Genomic DNA, 16,586 nt, shown 5'->3' on the forward strand with positions numbered 1-16,586 from the left:
TGTTTGTATGTATGTGTATGTGTATGTATGTGTATGTATATGTATATGTATGTGTATGTATATATATGTATATATGTATGTATATGTATGTGCATGTATGTGTGGATATGTTTCATTTTTGTAGGTGGTGGTTGCAGGGCTTGCTTGGCCTCCTTTCTTTCTCTTCTTTACTCGTCAAGCGCTTCCGAGTAACCTTCTTCACACGTGCACCTCTTCTTATCTCCCCGTCTATATCTCCATCTTCTCCTATCCCTCTCTATCAGTCTTGTTGCATCGCCTCTTGCCCTAACTCCATACATATACATCTCTATCTGTCTATATATAGATATGTATATGTATACTTAGATATGTGCCTATGGCTGCATGCGCTGCCCTGCTACTGAAGCTCCATCGGTATGTGTTCGTTTGTGTACTCTACGTGAGGAGAAAAGAATAAATCACACCTCCATCCAAGCATTTTTCCACATCTTTCTCTCTTCTTTCTTTCTTTCTCTTTCTCTTCTTCTTCTTCATACTTAGCCTCCAATGTATACAGGTGTATATATAGACCTCTAACTATCTATACTAAGTATATAGGCTTCCACATATACATATGTATATATATATAGATGTATCATGTAGAGCGGGGGTGAAGATGAGACTGAGGCGTTAACTGTGTGGATCAGAGAGAAGAAAGAAGAAGTGTCTCCGATGTCTCTTCTTCTTCTTTAATACACACACATGACAAGCTTCTTTGCGTCTATTCCTCTTCGCTCGCTTTTCTTTTCGTCTTCGCTTCTTTCCTTTTCTTCTGTTTTCGTCTTTTTCTTTCTTTTTCTTTTTCTTCTTTCTGTTTGGAGGAGTGTATGTGGGGTCGTATCCATGCCTCAGTGATCTTGACCTTTAGTTGCATGCTGAGATTCTTGTATGATAGAGGGATGAGAAAGAAGAAGAAAAGAGCTGATGCATGCGGTTGTCTCGAGATAAGAATAAGACCGAAGAGGGCTGGTCTTTATCTCCATCTTGTACTTTATATATGAGCCTCCCTATGCATATTCTATCTACATATAGTCATAGACAGTGTAGGGAGATCAAAGGGCTAGAGTCACACCTTGTATGTCTCTCTGTCTGTCTCTCTGTTTTCTCGCCTCCTCATGATGTGTATGTACACCAGGACAGATCTTTGTATCTCGAGAGGTGTCTTCTCCTCATATACATGCATACAGTCATATGTATATCTATATAGATGTATCTAAATATAGCTCTCATTTCTGTCCTCCTTGTCTATTCAAGGAGAGCACATCTATCTCTATACACAAGCAGCAACACACAAGCACCCTCATTCATGTGCTCTCTACCTAGCCATCTGGACCTTTCTATTCTTCTCCTTCCTCTTCTTCTGTGTCATCCAACAAGATACTTGATTATCTCCCATATTGAGAGTTCCTCTCCTATACTTGCAATTGGCTTTTCTTGTCTTTTCTTTTCTCTTCTGCTTTTTCTTCTTCTTTCTTTTCGTCTTCGTTTCTTCTTTTTCTTTCTGCTTTTCTGATGGTAGGAGCACCCTCGGAGGCGGTTGAAGGTATTTCTCTTCGACAGTTTAAAGCAGGCTACAGGCGCGGGATCTCTCCATATGAGTAAGCAGGAAAGAAAGAGCCAAAGAAAGACCAACGCACTCTGACCACCAAGCACGAAAGAAGAAGAAGAAGAAAGAAAAGAACAATAGAAAAGAAAATAAAAGAAAGAGTGAATGAATGGATGGACGCATCAACTCTATCTCTGGTCTTGTAGTTGAAATAACACGCGTCTGAGAGATGCTTTTCTCACGGCCTTTCTCTTCTCCTGACTTTTCAGCTCTCTTTCAACATTAACTCGAACCAAGTCTACAGAAGAAAATGTCTATCGATCTATCTGTCTCCAATCTATCTTTAATCTATCTTTAATCTATCTCTTATTTATTTCTTTCTTTGTTTTGCGTTGGGTTATCTTTTTGTGTGGCGGCTGCATGCAGTGAATCTTCTCTGCGCTTCAGTTTTCTCGACTTTTGCGATAAGAGAAGCAGACCCATGTGAGTGGTATCTCCTCAACATCCTTCTCGATACAACCATAGGTAGGTGTACATACACCTGAACAATCACTACCTCCCCGTCTCCTTCTTGTGAAAGAAAAAAAAGAAGAAAACGCAGAGGCTCAAGATCACAGATATAACTACCTCTTCTCCCTACCTTCTTCTCCTTCTTCTTCACCCAAGTCTTTGTGTATAAATATCTATGTAGATCTCTATGTCAGCAGGAGGTTATCTTTCTCTCTCTCTCTATGTACATCTCTATATATGTACATGTATGTATGTATTGATGTATGTATGTGAGGTCTAGTCTTCGTGCGCAGGTAGCTGATCTTACGAGTATCGAAATAAAGAGGCTGCTGAAGGCTATAGTCAATAGACCATATACAGCTAGATAGAGAGATAGATAGAGAGATAGAGAGATAGGTAGATAATAGATAGATAGGAAGCTATAGGTAGTTGTAGAGAGATAGAGAGAGAGAGATAAGAAAGAGTGCTACTTGCAGAAAATTCAAAGTCCACTGCGAGCTCTGCTTATGTTCCGAGGAGACAGAGAAACAAGTATTGTGTCTCTATGGAAGATGTTAACAGGATAGAGAAGAATTTCTTCTGTTTGGACTGATGGTCTTGATCTATCTCCTTCTTCTTCTTCTTCCATATTCGTTCCTGTCTATCTCTATGGCTTCGCCTCAGCCTACTGTTCGTCTCCCCTTATCACCTTCTAGCTCTATGCTTGCATCAACCTTTACTTTCTTTCTCACTCTTTGTCTCTTTTTCAGGTGTGTATTTTCTGTATGTGTTGGTCCAATTGAATCAGAAGAAGCTCAAATTCCACGGAAGTCACGTACGTCCCTCTTTCTGTCTCTCTTTCTTTCTTTCTCGCTCTTTCTTTCTTTCTCGCTCTTTCTTTCTTTGTTTCGTCGGTCTGTTGAAGAGGAGAGGGAGGGTGTGTTTAGCAGGTAGAAGGAAAGCATAAGAAAGAGAGAGGGCTGGGGTGAGAGGTGTCGACAGAAGTCGAAGAAAGAAGTCCAAGACAGAGAAAGAGAGAGAGAAAGAAAGAAAGAAAGAGAAGGAAGAAAACCTTTACTGAGAGATTCCCTAGATTTCACAGCCACAATAGAGACACATACACGCACAGAGGCCTCACATACACTAAATACATACACACTCATACTATATACCATACATACATATTTTTATATTTATCTATATAGATATTTAAATATCTATCTATATATATTTATATAGAGAGAGATGAAGCCAGATAGGATACATATAATGTATTAGCACGCAGATGCGGTATGTGCGTATATCGGGTGTATATGTAGATCACAGGGTATCTATATACGTATAGATCTCATGTAAAAGGAATAGCGCGAGAGAGAGTGTTGACTAGACTAAGCCTGCCTGCCTGCCCTATCGGTGTATGTAAGTAGTGTATCAGATCCAGTCTATAGAGACGTGAGGTTCTATAGAGAGATGCCTAGGAAGATGACTCTCTCCTTATGCCTGGGAAAACGAATCAATAGACTTCTTTGTTTCTCTTCCTCTTCTTTTCTTTTAGCAGCATGCAAAGGGACTCTTCCGTTGAAAGAATATCTTTCTTTCTTCCTCTCTCTCTCTCTCTTGATGTCTCTAGTGTGCATGAGACAGAGACACAAGTAGATGGCGAGGGACCGATCGCTCTGTTTCGTAGCAGAAAGAAAAGAAGGGAGAATGGATGGATGTGGTCTAATCCACTGTTAGTTGAGTTACACCGCGACAAGAGAGGTGTCTGTACAGCAACGAAAATGGATGTGCAGGAAGGACAGAAGGTAGATCGAGGCCATATCGATTGCCTTCTTCTCTTGTCTTTCATGTCTCTTTCCTCTTCTTCTTCTTGCATCTCTCTTCTTCTGTCTTATCTCTCGCATCGTTTTTCTTCTTTCATGCTGTTTGGTTTGCTTTTCTTCGATTTTCTTCCATCCTTTCTGCAGGCCTTCGGATATTACGGAAATCCTCCGTCGTGGAGGGTGTGTTTACGTCAAGTGGCTACGTGGCAATTTCTTGTTCTTTTGATGAAAGTCGCGATTCTTCTCATTATGCTCGTAGGCCAAGCTCCTCTAGGTACGTCTCACATCTCACACACCTCTAGACTTACAGACACATACATACACATACCTACATACTTCCATATTCACACCTTCCCCACTACGTAGACATACATACATATACATACCTACCTATACATGCATATATATATATATATATACATGTATATAGTCATACACCTCATGTGTATGCATACACACATCTCCATACGTGTATATACATACATACATATACACATAGATGTATAGGTACATACGTGTCTTCATGCATAGCAGACAGATAAATCCTTAGAACGTTAAGAGGATGAAATTCCAGCGCATGCATAGCCCACGTGTAAAAGTACCAAGGGTGACAAATGCCGCATCATGACAAGAGTTGTTTTATTCTTCACTTTGCCTTTGCATGCAAGAGGAATGTATGAGAGGAAACACACGTCATGAGATAGTAGATGGAAAGTTCTCTTCGATGGTAAGATAGAAAGATACAATCCATCCATTCTCTCTCTTCAAGAATCCAGCTGGAATACATCTGCTTTGACGTATCTTCTACACATATGACTCTGTTTCACATAGATAGATCAAAGATAGATAGATGGATAGATGAAAGACAGATAGATAGACCAAAGATAGATACGGGGTAGATTAAAGATAGATCGGTAGGTATTTAGACACATAGGATTACGAGGCCAATGAACGATGCGTTTGTCTGGATGAAAATAGTGTAGGTGTAGAAGACATCTTTCATATAGACCTCCTGATCGAGCAAGCCTAACTGCAAAGAAGAGAAGGCGTAGATGTGTAGTTGCTTGTTTCTCTTCTTTTCATTCTCAATCTTCTTTTTTCTTTCTTTTCTCTTCAGCTTGGCTCGCGTCAGCCCTACTGTAAGTCACGGATAGATGAGAGAGAGAGATTTATCTATGTAGAAGGAGAGAGATTTATCTACGTAGAAAGCGAGAGATCTATCTATGTAGAGAGAGAGAGAGGAGAAAAGTTGTCTCTAGTTATCTTCTTATGATCTCCCCTATAGAGATGAAAAAAGCTTTTCTATTTCTCTGAATATATCGATGGACAAGAGAGAGAGAGAGAGGGTGCAGACAGATATTTGATGAGAGAGTGAATGATAGATGATCTTCTTTGCTTCTTCATTCCCCTCTTTTCTCTATCAAGTCGTAGAAGAAGAAGTGTCTGACAAGGAGAGGAAGAAATCGTGACTTGAGACACAAGCCCTGTGCAGTTGAGGGATGGATTGTTCAAGTGTACATACACCTCGGGTGTGGCGTCATTTTTTTCTAGTTGACGATACAACGAAAGTGAAAGCTCGCAATTTCCCCTGTAGGAAAACGCTAAACTTCTACACATCGCAGAACCATCCGCATTCTTCCTTCCCTATCATCCTTTACATACATCTATCGATATATGTATACATATACATACATAGATAGATAGAGAGATAGGTGTGTATGTCTGTACATATTCATGTATTTGTATATGTATACCTGACTGTATTGAGGCCCACCGTAGTAGTAGTTTATCTCTGTAGTATATATGTATATGTATATATGTATATGGATGTATACGTGTATGTATGTATGTAGGTATGTATGTATATGATAGATGTATATCTTCTCTCTTCTCATGCAGATTCGTGAGAGGTATTTCAAGAGAAGCACACTTCGATAGCAATTTCTCTCCCACTCTTTCTTTCTTTCTTTCTCTCTCACTTTCTTTCTTTCTTTCTCTCTCACTTTCTTTCTTTCCCTTTCTTTTTCTTTTTTCGTGTGCGTAGAGATTCACTTGATGACCAGCCTCAGACAAAGCTTGTGAGTTTTCTTCCTTTCTTTCTTTCTTTCTTCCTTTCTTTCTCTCTTTCTTTCTCATCCGTCGCCTGACATTCACGCATACATATATATCATCGCATACATATATACACACACATATCTATATAGCTACATAACCATATAGGGGTGTAGATACACCGCCCTATTTCCATACGCCTAGATAGAGAGAGAGAAAGATACTTCGGCGATGTGCCTAGGTGTAGTCTTCTTACAGGCGTATAATGTGCAGTGTATCTTTCTTATGTTTGCATACTAGGCAGATATTCTCGCACACACGAGAGAGAGAGAGAGATAGGTAGATATCCAACGGAGGAGAAAAAAAGTGAAGACGGATATGATATAAAGATGGCGGCTCCGAGAACATTGACGAGGTGTGTATGTACACTTCACACTTTCTTTATCAAAACACGTCTGGCCTCTCTATCACTCCTTCCTAACCCAATTCTACGTCGCCTTCACACACTCGTGAAGTATAGACACTCTTCTATCTATTTATCTGTCTACCTTTAGTTTGTCTACCTACCTTTATCTCTCTATCTATCTTTAATCCATCTACCGTGCAAGCGGCCTGCCGCGGTGTGTTCGGGTGTACGTACACCATGAAAAGCGTATGTGTTGTATGTGGTCTAGAGTTTCACTTCTTTTCCCTCTCTCTTTCTCTTTCTCTCCTTTTCCTGTTTGAGGCCACTCACTAGGACTTCTTCTCTTTTCTCTTCGTGTTTGTTGTCTCTCGTTTTCTCTTCTCTTTGTGTTTCTTTCCTTTCAGCTAATTGTGATGGTTCTTTTTCCTTTAACAATGAATACACTTCAGTACTGGGTCACGGACAACATTATCAAGCTTCATCCTGAACACGATCCCTACTCTTCTTCTTCTTCCTTCTCTTCATCTTCTCTACGAAGAGAGAGTCAACCGTCCTACCAGCGTCAGCGTGCAGAGAGGTCTATTTCAAGTGATAGGGGTCACCTCCACCTCTCTTTCGATGATGCGCAGGATGACGACGCCCTCCAAGGACATGCACGTCAATCTTCTTCTTCTTCCGCGTAAGCTCTCCAAGACAACTCTCATAGAAACATCAATACTCAGTCATTTATATACATATACATGTATATATATATATATAGGTATAGGTGGTAGATGTATGGGTGATACATGCTTGCTATCTGAGACATAGAGAGAGGAGTGAGGCACATCGTCAACTCCGTCATAGCAGGCAGATCCTACGCACTTTCTTTTTCTTTCTTTCTTTCTCTCTCACTCTTTCTTTCTTTCTTTCCATGTGTCCCTTGTATGAACAAGACTCGATTCCTTCGTGTCTTCTCTTCTGTCTCAGCACCCCGCTTCGTCTTCTCTCATTTCTCTTCTGTATGCAAAAGCCTTCTCCCTCCACACAGTCTTGTTTCGATAGACACATTCACGACTCCATCGTCATCTTTATTCTGTAGAAGAGAGAGAGAGAGACGATAGAGGCAGAGTAGCAAACAATAGATGAAGAATATCGGTAGTAGACTGACAGATATTCTATCCTACGTGACACCAGTGTATATACACCTTGTATTGCGTGCGCATGCAGCCATACTCTCTTTGTCCCCTTTCTCTCTGTGTCGTTCTCCCCATGTCTTTTGCGTCTTCTTTTTCTTCTTCGTGTGAACGGATGGATAGGAGAGGGGCAAGGTTTGGAGGTGGATATAGCTCGGTAGGTTCGATACCTCTAGAAGAGGAAGAAGATGAAGAGAGAGAGTCCGAGGATGAAGAGAAAGGAAGAAGAGAAGAAAGAAGAAGAACCGTCACTTCTGGCAAAGAAGATAGAAAGCATCGCATGCATGGGACATCTCCGAAACACACATTTCCCTCGCCCACATTCTCTCCTCGCCATTCCCTCGAAGAGAAAGCTTAAAGAAAGAGAAAGAAAGAAAAGGAAAGAGATTGAAAGATAGAAGGAGAGAGGGAGGGAGATAGTAGGAAAGAGAAGAAAAGCAGTTGTCTTTTATGGAGAAGACTTCTCTTTCTCAGTCTTTTCTTGAAGAGTGTAGGGCCATACACAGTCATCGCATATGATGTGCGTGCCACATGCATGCATACTCATAGACAGACAAAAAAGGTCTGACCGAAGATATCCTTCTTCTCCTCTTCCTCTTCTTTATCTTCTTTTTCTCTGACCTTTCTTTCTTTCTCCCGAGAAGAAGAAAGAGAAAGAAGGTGCTTCGCCTACACACAGTATCACATGGAGACACCACCCATATTACTTACAGAGAGAGATATAGAGATACTTACATCTCCTCTTGAAATGCATATGTCCATATGAGAGAGAGAGAGATGGCTGTGTAGCTTTGAAGTCTCTCTTTTTCTCTTTTTGTTCTTCTGACGTGTGTGTGGCTTGATATCTCTCTAAAGATAAGGAACAAGAAGATCTTCTTCTTCTTGGACGTATTCCCGAATACAGGAAAGAAGATTTCTTTCTTCGTCTTCTGTTTGCCTTCTTTTGTCTTTTGGTGCCTTTCTTTCTTTCTTAGGTCTGTCTGTATGTATGTATAATGAGAAGTATTTTATTTATATTCAAAACATGCTTCGTGAACACTCAACTCGTTCTCAGTCATTCTCATCCACACCGGGGGGAGAGAAACTCCTTCCTTGACTACACCCCTCTTTCTTTCTTTTCTTTCGTCCCACTTTTGTTCCTCTTCACGCCACGATGGTCATGGAGAGCCATCGTCATCTCTTTCTTCTTCATCTTCTTAATCATTAGAGATAGAGAGATCCACAGCTCTTCTTTCCCATCCCCCTCGCCATAGAGTTCGTTGTGGCTTCTACTGCCAGACTTCCATTTGTCTACATTTTCTGCTCGTACGTCCCTTCATGTGTACACGCACATGAGATACGATAGACGTAGAGCTGGACGACGTGGATAGCTAGCTATGCACTTGTATAGAGAGAGCTATAGATACTACTTATCGAGTATACACAGGCATGTAGAGGCATCTGCCCGTGTCTCCACACGAACACATGACGGCTATGGAGATACAAGCCATAGAGAGAGAGAGAGAAACACAGGGAGATAAAGAGATCGATAGGTAAGAGAGCGTTAAAGAGATAGAGAGATAGATAAGAGATAGGTAAATAGATAGATAGAGATAGAAGCAGAGGTCGTGGTTGTCCTAGGCGTAGTAGAAGCGTTGAATGGCTTTCTTTCTTTCTTTCTCACTCTTTTTTTCTTTCTCCGCTCACCCCCCCCTGATCAAGCATGGACATGGCTCCATACAAATCAATGAAAGGCACATGCATATACATACACGACTAGATAACTCACTACACAAAGGATAGATGGAAAGAAGAAGAAGCAGAAGAAAAAGAGGAAGAAAAAGAAGAGAAGCATTCCCTCGCGGTCGTTACGGCTCTTGCCCTGGGAGAGAAGTACATGCAGATGAAGGACAAGCGAAGAGAAGAAGAGGAGGCTCTTTTCTTCTCCCTTTTCTTCCCATTCTTCTTCTTCTTTGCAAGCCAATGATCTTCTGTATAGATACGCATGGATAGAGACCTGCATGCATGTATGTGTAGCAGATCTGTCTAAATATCTATGTGTATAAGGTGTCTGAAAGTGTACGTGCTGCGCCTCCATGCATGTGTTTGACTGAAATTCGGAGTAGGTCCAAAACTCTTTTTCCTTTTAATCTTCGATTCATTTGTTTGGTGTCTTCTTCTCTTTTTCTTCACGCGGTTTCGCCTTTTTATTTCTTGACAAGAAGAGAAAGAGAAGGGGACAGGCCTATTCTCGTCTCTCCCTCTTTCTCTCCCGAGAGAATGAGGGTAACGACCACGGCAAGAAAGTCAATCTTCTATACCCATAGGGAGAGAGAGCAAGAGACAAGAGGAAAGAAAGAGTGAGAGATAAAAGAAAGAAAGAGAGAGAATGAAAGAAGCCTCGGATGACGGCTTCTTCTGTTTCTATGAGCATCGAAGGAGAGGGAGAAAACGAAAGAACGAAAGAGAGTTAGTGTGTATGTTTGCGCGTCAAGCATTCCTTTTTCTTTCTTTTCTTTCATTCCTTTCTCATACACGATTGACAAGGAGACAAGAGACATAGACCACGAGACGCATGTCAAAACATAGGGATTCTACGCCTATCGCACACGCACACGTCAATGAAGAGGAGGAGAAGGAAGAAGAAGAAGACGCTCCTCTCTTCCATACAAGATAAGAAGACATCTTTCTCTATAAGAAAAGAAACGTTGACGGACAGATCAACCTTCTCTTCATCCAGACCTCCTTCTCTCATTCTCTCTTTCAGATAAATACAAAACGCCCATGTATATATATTTCTCTATACATCTATCTATGGATAGCTAGCTACACAGAGACTTCATCTATCTCTACCTGACTATGTAGAAGTACAAGGAGATCTTCCCTCCAAACGGATACTTCGCTCAAGGAGGTCTTAAAGAAATACAGATCTATAGCAAGAGACACACACAGAGAGAGAGAGGGAGATAGATAGATAGATAGATAGGTACATCAATGGATCGATCTCTCTCCCATTCAACAGAAATCTCCCTCTCTATCTCTTCTCTACGGTGTAGGGCTTTCTAGGGTCTTCTGTCTTTTCTCCTTCCTCTTCTCTTCGCTTCTCAAGAAGTCAAGATAGAAGAAAAAACAGAGAGAGAGAGAGAGTGAAAGTGAAGAATGCATGCATGCATGCAGGAAAGAGAAACAGAGAGGTAGACAGACTGGAGATAGACTCATAATCCATCAGAGATAGATAGTTTAGAGACGGATGGATGGACAGACACGTCGTGATACTGTGTGCCATATGTCATTCTTGTCTATAGCTCCTTTCTCTCTCTCTCTCTCGTATCTAGAGGTGAAGGAAATGTCTTACGCTGTCAGTTGCCTTTCTCGCTTTCTTTCTTTCTTTCTATTCTTCTCCTCTTGCCTTAAAGCGAAGTGGAACGGGAATGTATCGTATCGATCTTCGTCCACACAGATGTCTATATCATGTAAAGTTACATGAGAGACCGCCGTGGAAAGAGAAGACAAGAAAGACACAGAAGCTAGCTATGTCTAGAAAGGAAGAGGGTCTTGGAGAGACGAGCGGCTACTCAAGGTCACCCGCACATTCCGCAAGGAGGCGTCTGGTCGTTATACAGCAGGAGAAAGAGAGAAAGAGAGAAGAAGTTCATTTTCTCTCTCTCTCTTGTTGAAATGAAATCCATTCTCACGTCTCTTAAAATTAGTTTATCTAGCTCAGTGTGTAGTCTTTTATGCTATCTCCATTCCCCTCATATCTATAGATAGGAAATAGATAGATATGTATCTACATGTATCTAGGAGTAGAAGTAGGAGTAGTAGTAGTATTATATAGAGAGAGACAGAGAGAGAGAAAGAGAGATAAGGTTACGATAAGTCATAAGGCTCATGGAGATCAAGACGATAGATACATCATGAGGATAAGGCACCAAGAGGAGGAGATCTTGCTCTTTTCTTCTTTGATTTATCTTCTTCTTCTTTTCATCTTTTATGTATTTTGCTCTTTGCCAAGCCTCTCTTCCTTCCTCTTTCTTGCTTCTTGTCGATTCTTCTTTTCCTCTTCTTCCTTCGTGCCTCCGAAGACTCCTGAGAGATATGAGATATGCTTCTTCTTCTTCTCACCCCTAAAAGAAGAAAAGAAAAGAAAGAAGAAAAAGAACAGAAAGGAAAGAAAAGAAGCAAAAGTCTTCCGTCTCAAAGAAACCAAAGAAGGGAAGAAACTTCACTCACTCAAATCTCCCTGTCTCATATGTAGATATACATACATATCGACTACAGATAGAGATATATACATATATCTATATATATGTAGTGAGATAGATATAAAGCTTTCAGGTTTATTCTACAGGGAGAGAAAGGCATTTTAACGTTCGCTCCTTCCGTCTGCATGCATGCATGCATTTCTTTTCCAGTTGTCCAACTCCTACTACTACTACTACTATCACTACTACTATTGAAAGCTCTACTACTCCTACTACTAGCATCAACTTCTAGTCCTAGTCTTTTCCTGGCTACTACGACTACGACTGATACTCGTAGTAGTCGTAGTCGTAGAATGACTCTTGCTACTGTTTAGTCATGACTACTACTAGCACTAGTAGTCCAATAGCCCCTGGTACCTCCGAAAGAGCTAGTGCAATTCTTATTTTCTTCTTTTTCTTGTCTCGTCTCCGTTTTGATAGAAATTCGTGTTCGTTCAATAATAAGGATGATGATCTGTATGCTGCTGTATCTCGTCCCCAGAAGAAGAAGAAGAAAGAAGCAGCACACTACCTCTTTGTGCCTGCGAGAAAGAGATGTATCTCTCATAGGTAGAGATTCTCCTACCTCTCCTTCTTCTTTTTCTTTTTCTTCTTCAATGAGCTGTGACGCTTCCTGTCAATTCTTGGCTCTAGCTGTTCTCCTTTGTCTCCTCTTTCCTGACGGGGGTCCTCCCCATCTTTCTCGTCTTCTTCTTCTTGCGAAAGAGAATGAATGAATGAAGGATCAATGGATGCATGCACTCTCTCCCTGTATGTGTGCTTCTGTCTCTCGAAATGTCGCAGATCTTTTCCTTCCTCTTCTTCTCTTTTCATTCCTGTCTCATTCCATATACTTTACTGAAGAAGCTTCTGTTCTCGCTCTCTATCTCTATGTATGTGCATGCATCATGTATATTGCCTATGTCTGTCATAGGTATAAGACGAGTCGAGTGTGTCTCATCTAGTGTGCTTCCTCATACATAATTGGCTAACTCAATAGAAGAAGAAGTTCAATTCGTCTTCTGTTCGTCTTCGTAGCAAGGAAGAGAGACTTGTCTCCTTCCCACCCCCCCTTTCATATAGAGAGGAAACAAATTTCTTCTTTTCTTTCTTTCTTTCTCTCCTCTCTGCATCTACTCCAACTGTTGGTGTATGTCTGTTTTGTCTTTGATTGGATTGCACGTGAAAAATAGGAAGGAGATGTCTGTAAGAAGAGTCGATCCAACTCAAACACCTGAGGAGAGACAGCAAATGCTCGCAGGGGCTTTTGCCGCAGAGAGACGTGCGGGCTTCAGACTATCAGCTGATCATGAAAGAGTTTCAGAAGCCTTAACTGTAAGCTGAATTCTTTCTTTCTTTCTTTCTTTCTTTTCGTGCGCAATCTGATGCTATCTTTGGTGTTTTGAAGAAGAGTCATAGAGAGAAAGGTTCTTCCTAGTCAGGATAAGGAGTTAGGAAGTCTAAGAGCTGCAAGTGGGAGATTCATGGGGGGATGAATTCAGAGAGATTTCCATACAGGTGTATCGACATATGTGTAGATATGAAGAGACAGGGAGAGTTTATAGGTCAGTCAGAGGTGGGGAGATAGACAGTAGACAGATGGGTAGATGGACTTCTTATAGATCGGTAGATAGATAGGTCGAGTTATCTACTTGTATGATGGGTTGATTTAAGTCGTAGTGTATATCTAGACCAGGTGTATGTGTATATATGGAGATGTTTCTCTGTTCGTTATTGGCAAACATTACTTGTGATATGTGCATTCTTCTTTTGGTATAGAGATATGATGTAGATACGTGTGTACATACATCTGTATAGTTGTATCTGTGTACATCCGTCTCTATAGTTCTATTGTCCTTCAATTAGAAACGAAGGAGATCTCCTAAGGAGAGAAGTAAAGTGCGGTAGAATGATCGTGAAAATGGAAGGAAGACTCTTTAGGTATTTAGACGAGAGAACGCCTTAAAGCAGGGGGATAGACCTAGCTTGTTTTTCGCCATCTTCGACTAGAAGAATGGTGTATATACACCGTAGACACCCTATAGTAGTAATATCTCCCCAATGATACATCTATCTATCATGGCAAAGAGAGAGATGAATGACCTCAAATCAGTTGATATCTAAGAACTCCTAGGATTCCTATCATTGGTTTCTTTCTCCTTTTTTTCCTTTCTTTTTTCCTGCTAATATCTTTGAAAGCTTTTGCAAAGATTAGAGGATTTCAAGGGCAGCGTTCAAGCAGCAGAAGTTCAGAGGACGCGACTTCTATTACGAGTAGGAGCTATAGAAGCCTATACACAACAGAGATATTCTGATGCTCTACTTCAAGTCCTTCACTCCTACCTACTTGCCCGTTCTTTTTATACCTCCTATCAAAGCATGCCCTTAGAAGGAGAAATGGTAAGAAGAAGATTGCGAAACAGATTGATGGTCCTAAAGTTTTCTTTCTTTGGTTCGTGGCTGCTCTTCTTTCCTTGGGTGTTTCCTCGTTCTCTCTTTCTCTTTCTCAGCTTTCAAGTCGGATTTTTTTGTCAGATGAAGGAAGAAAGATGAACGAGACTCCTGGAGAAGTCATTTGGCTTTATCTATCTATCTATCTATCTTTAATCTATCTATCTATCTATCTTTAATCTATCTATCTATCTTTAATCTATCTATCTATCTATCTTTAATCTATCTATCTTTAATCTATCTATCTATATGAAGTCGTAGAGTACTGAATTCTCCCCCTGTACTGATTCATGTGTGTATGTATGCTGTAGAATGTTCTGCAAGATCATCATGTGATATACAGGGCTGAGACGTAGAGGATAAGAAAGTTCGAATGTGGTGGCATGTATGATGAGTGTGTGTGTATTTGTATATCTTTATATATGCACTGCAACAGACATGAAACACAAAGAAAGGGTAGTGAAGGTCGAAGGCCTGATTCCTCAGATTTCATGAAGTGTGTCTTCTACACGCTGCGTTGGGGTGTATATACATACAGCCACAACACATGCCTCGTACATCATTACTCTACCTATACATTCTTCTTCTATCTATGTATATATATGTATGTATCTATATCCTTTTCGTTTAAAGCAAAAAAGTACGTTCTCGTCTCTCCTCAGATAGATAGATAGATGATAGAGATAGAAGGCTAAGCAACTCCTCGAACAAGCATTCCACCCTTTCTTTCTCTTCTTCTCTTTACGCTTTGCATATCTTCCATATCTCTTCAGTCATACTTCTCCTCGTCTACAGATTCCCTCCTTACCTCCCTCTCTTTCTCTCTACCTGCCTTCCACCGTTTCATCGTTTCTTCTTCTCCTCCTCCTGCGCTATGTTGTCTCTCTTTCTTCTATTCCTTCTTTCCTTTTCTTTCTCCTTAGGTTCCTGAACTTCTTCTTTTGACGAAGTGCTGTGGTTTAGTTGGACGTCTGGAACAAGGAAAGCAATTTCTAGATGAGCTAAGATTCATTGTTGAGAATACCCTCATCTATGTCGCAAGCGGAGGAGGAGGGGGGGGAGCTAAGGCGTCCGCCCCTCCTGGAAAGGCACCAGCAGCGGCAGGTTCGATCAATCGAGGGAGTGTGCAAGGCCCTGTGATGTCTGTGGAGAAGCATGTCTTAGCGGCGGTTGTCTCAAGTCTAGCAGAGTTGTGTAGTTTATATGGGCAACCGGAGAATGCGAATCTCTTCTACGAGAAGTAAGGAATAAGAGGGGGGGAGGATGAAGAGATCATAGTAATACTAAGGAAAAGGAAGTCTATAGATGTAGCTTTCTATACTGTAAGAAGAAGAAGATCTTCTTCTGATAGGAGTGTTCTTGGTCTTGAGAAGTACACCAGAAGAGGAAAAAAGAAGAAGAAGAGGGTGAAGAATCGTAGAGGTGGAGGAGTATGGATGATAGAAGGATCGATGAGGAAGTTTATCGACATGTATCGTGTATGGGTGTGTATGCGTGTCAAGTCGTCGCATGACGTATAAATCTATATATGTCTAGATATATGTGTATCTATAGGATGTTGATGATAACGATAAAGAGGTCTGTGTGGTATGTGTGTGTATATATATGTGATAGATCAGTGTGGTGGTCATGGTGGTTATATGGAGTGTGTATGCCCATAGTAGTCTTATGAGGTGCTGCTGGTGGAAAGAGATGATTGAAAGTCTTTGAAAGGCGCTCGATGTGATTTCCAAGAATGACGCGAAATGGAGGGGGATAGCTTTCGACTATCATAGGGACGAGACAAGGCTTTCTTTTCGTTGATAGATCTGCTTAGGGTTTCTCATCTCCAGGCTGTAGACCATCTTCATCATCATCATCAGTAGTAGTAGTAGTCGACTCGTTTTCTTCGGTTTGTTCTCCAGTGGTGAAGCCTGTAAGGTCCATGTAGACATAGGGATCTCTTCATTCTACGTTCTCTCTCTTTTTTTTCTCTGTACAGATACATCATCCTAATGAAGGATGTCTACGGGGCAGATTCTTTAACAGTCAGCGACGCCTTAAATACCGTAGCTCTTTTCTTCTTTCAGACTCGCCAATATGCTGAGGCGGTTCCTTTAGTTGAGCAAGTTCTCGATATCCGGAAAAAACACTTGGGGGATTTCGATTCGCCTCAACCAAATCCGAGAGTAGCCGACTGCTATGCAAATCTCGGTCTTCTTTATCGTCTTCTAGGTAAGGAACAAACACACCGGTTCTCTCGTATTCCAAAGGTGGCTTCTCTTCTCTTCATTGGATAGTATGGAAGAGAGAGTACACATTACAGTATCGAGAAGACGTACAGATGCACGACAGTGCGGGACTTACGTCTAGGTATGTATGAATGCGTTTGTCTTTATGGATATGTATATACATGTATGGATA

At 41.0% G+C, this 16,586-nt stretch overlaps 3 protein-coding genes across 3 annotated transcripts in view; 2 read left to right on the forward strand and 1 right to left on the reverse strand.

Annotated features, from left to right (window-relative positions):
• The first annotated feature begins 128 nt into the window (after nucleotides 1–128).
• Nucleotides 129–8,657, forward strand: CSUI_007247 (uncharacterized protein). The gene is made up of 9 exons (XM_068067396.1): nucleotides 129–188; nucleotides 1,538–1,616; nucleotides 1,991–2,089; nucleotides 2,824–2,888; nucleotides 4,021–4,150; nucleotides 4,994–5,015; nucleotides 5,921–5,954; nucleotides 6,739–7,013; nucleotides 7,633–8,657. The coding sequence occupies exons 2-9, from the start codon at nucleotides 1,613–1,615 to the stop codon at nucleotides 7,865–7,867; spliced, it is 864 nt and encodes a 287-aa protein (XP_067920626.1). The 5' UTR covers nucleotides 129–188; nucleotides 1,538–1,612; the 3' UTR covers nucleotides 7,868–8,657.
• Nucleotides 7,306–10,884, reverse strand: CSUI_007248 (uncharacterized protein). The gene has a single exon (XM_068067397.1). The coding sequence runs from the start codon at nucleotides 9,584–9,586 to the stop codon at nucleotides 9,233–9,235; it is 354 nt and encodes a 117-aa protein (XP_067920627.1). The 5' UTR covers nucleotides 9,587–10,884; the 3' UTR covers nucleotides 7,306–9,232.
• A 1,670-nt stretch (nucleotides 10,885–12,554) lies between these two features.
• The window catches only part of CSUI_007249 (formin frm1), a 4,467-nt gene continuing 435 nt past the window's right edge, over nucleotides 12,555–16,586 (forward strand). The window contains exons 1-4 of the mRNA XM_068067398.1: nucleotides 12,555–13,067; nucleotides 13,932–14,132; nucleotides 15,107–15,423; nucleotides 16,165–16,462. Of these exons, the coding sequence (XP_067920628.1) occupies nucleotides 12,885–13,067; nucleotides 13,932–14,132; nucleotides 15,107–15,423; nucleotides 16,165–16,462 (999 nt within the window). The 5' untranslated portion in view covers nucleotides 12,555–12,884. The remainder of the gene's footprint in view (nucleotides 13,068–13,931; nucleotides 14,133–15,106; nucleotides 15,424–16,164; nucleotides 16,463–16,586) is intronic.

The sequence above is a fragment of the Cystoisospora suis genome, assembly GCF_002600585.1.
Source record: "Cystoisospora suis strain Wien I chromosome Unknown contig_3778, whole genome shotgun sequence".
Taxonomy (NCBI): Eukaryota; Apicomplexa; class Conoidasida; order Eucoccidiorida; family Sarcocystidae; genus Cystoisospora; species Cystoisospora suis.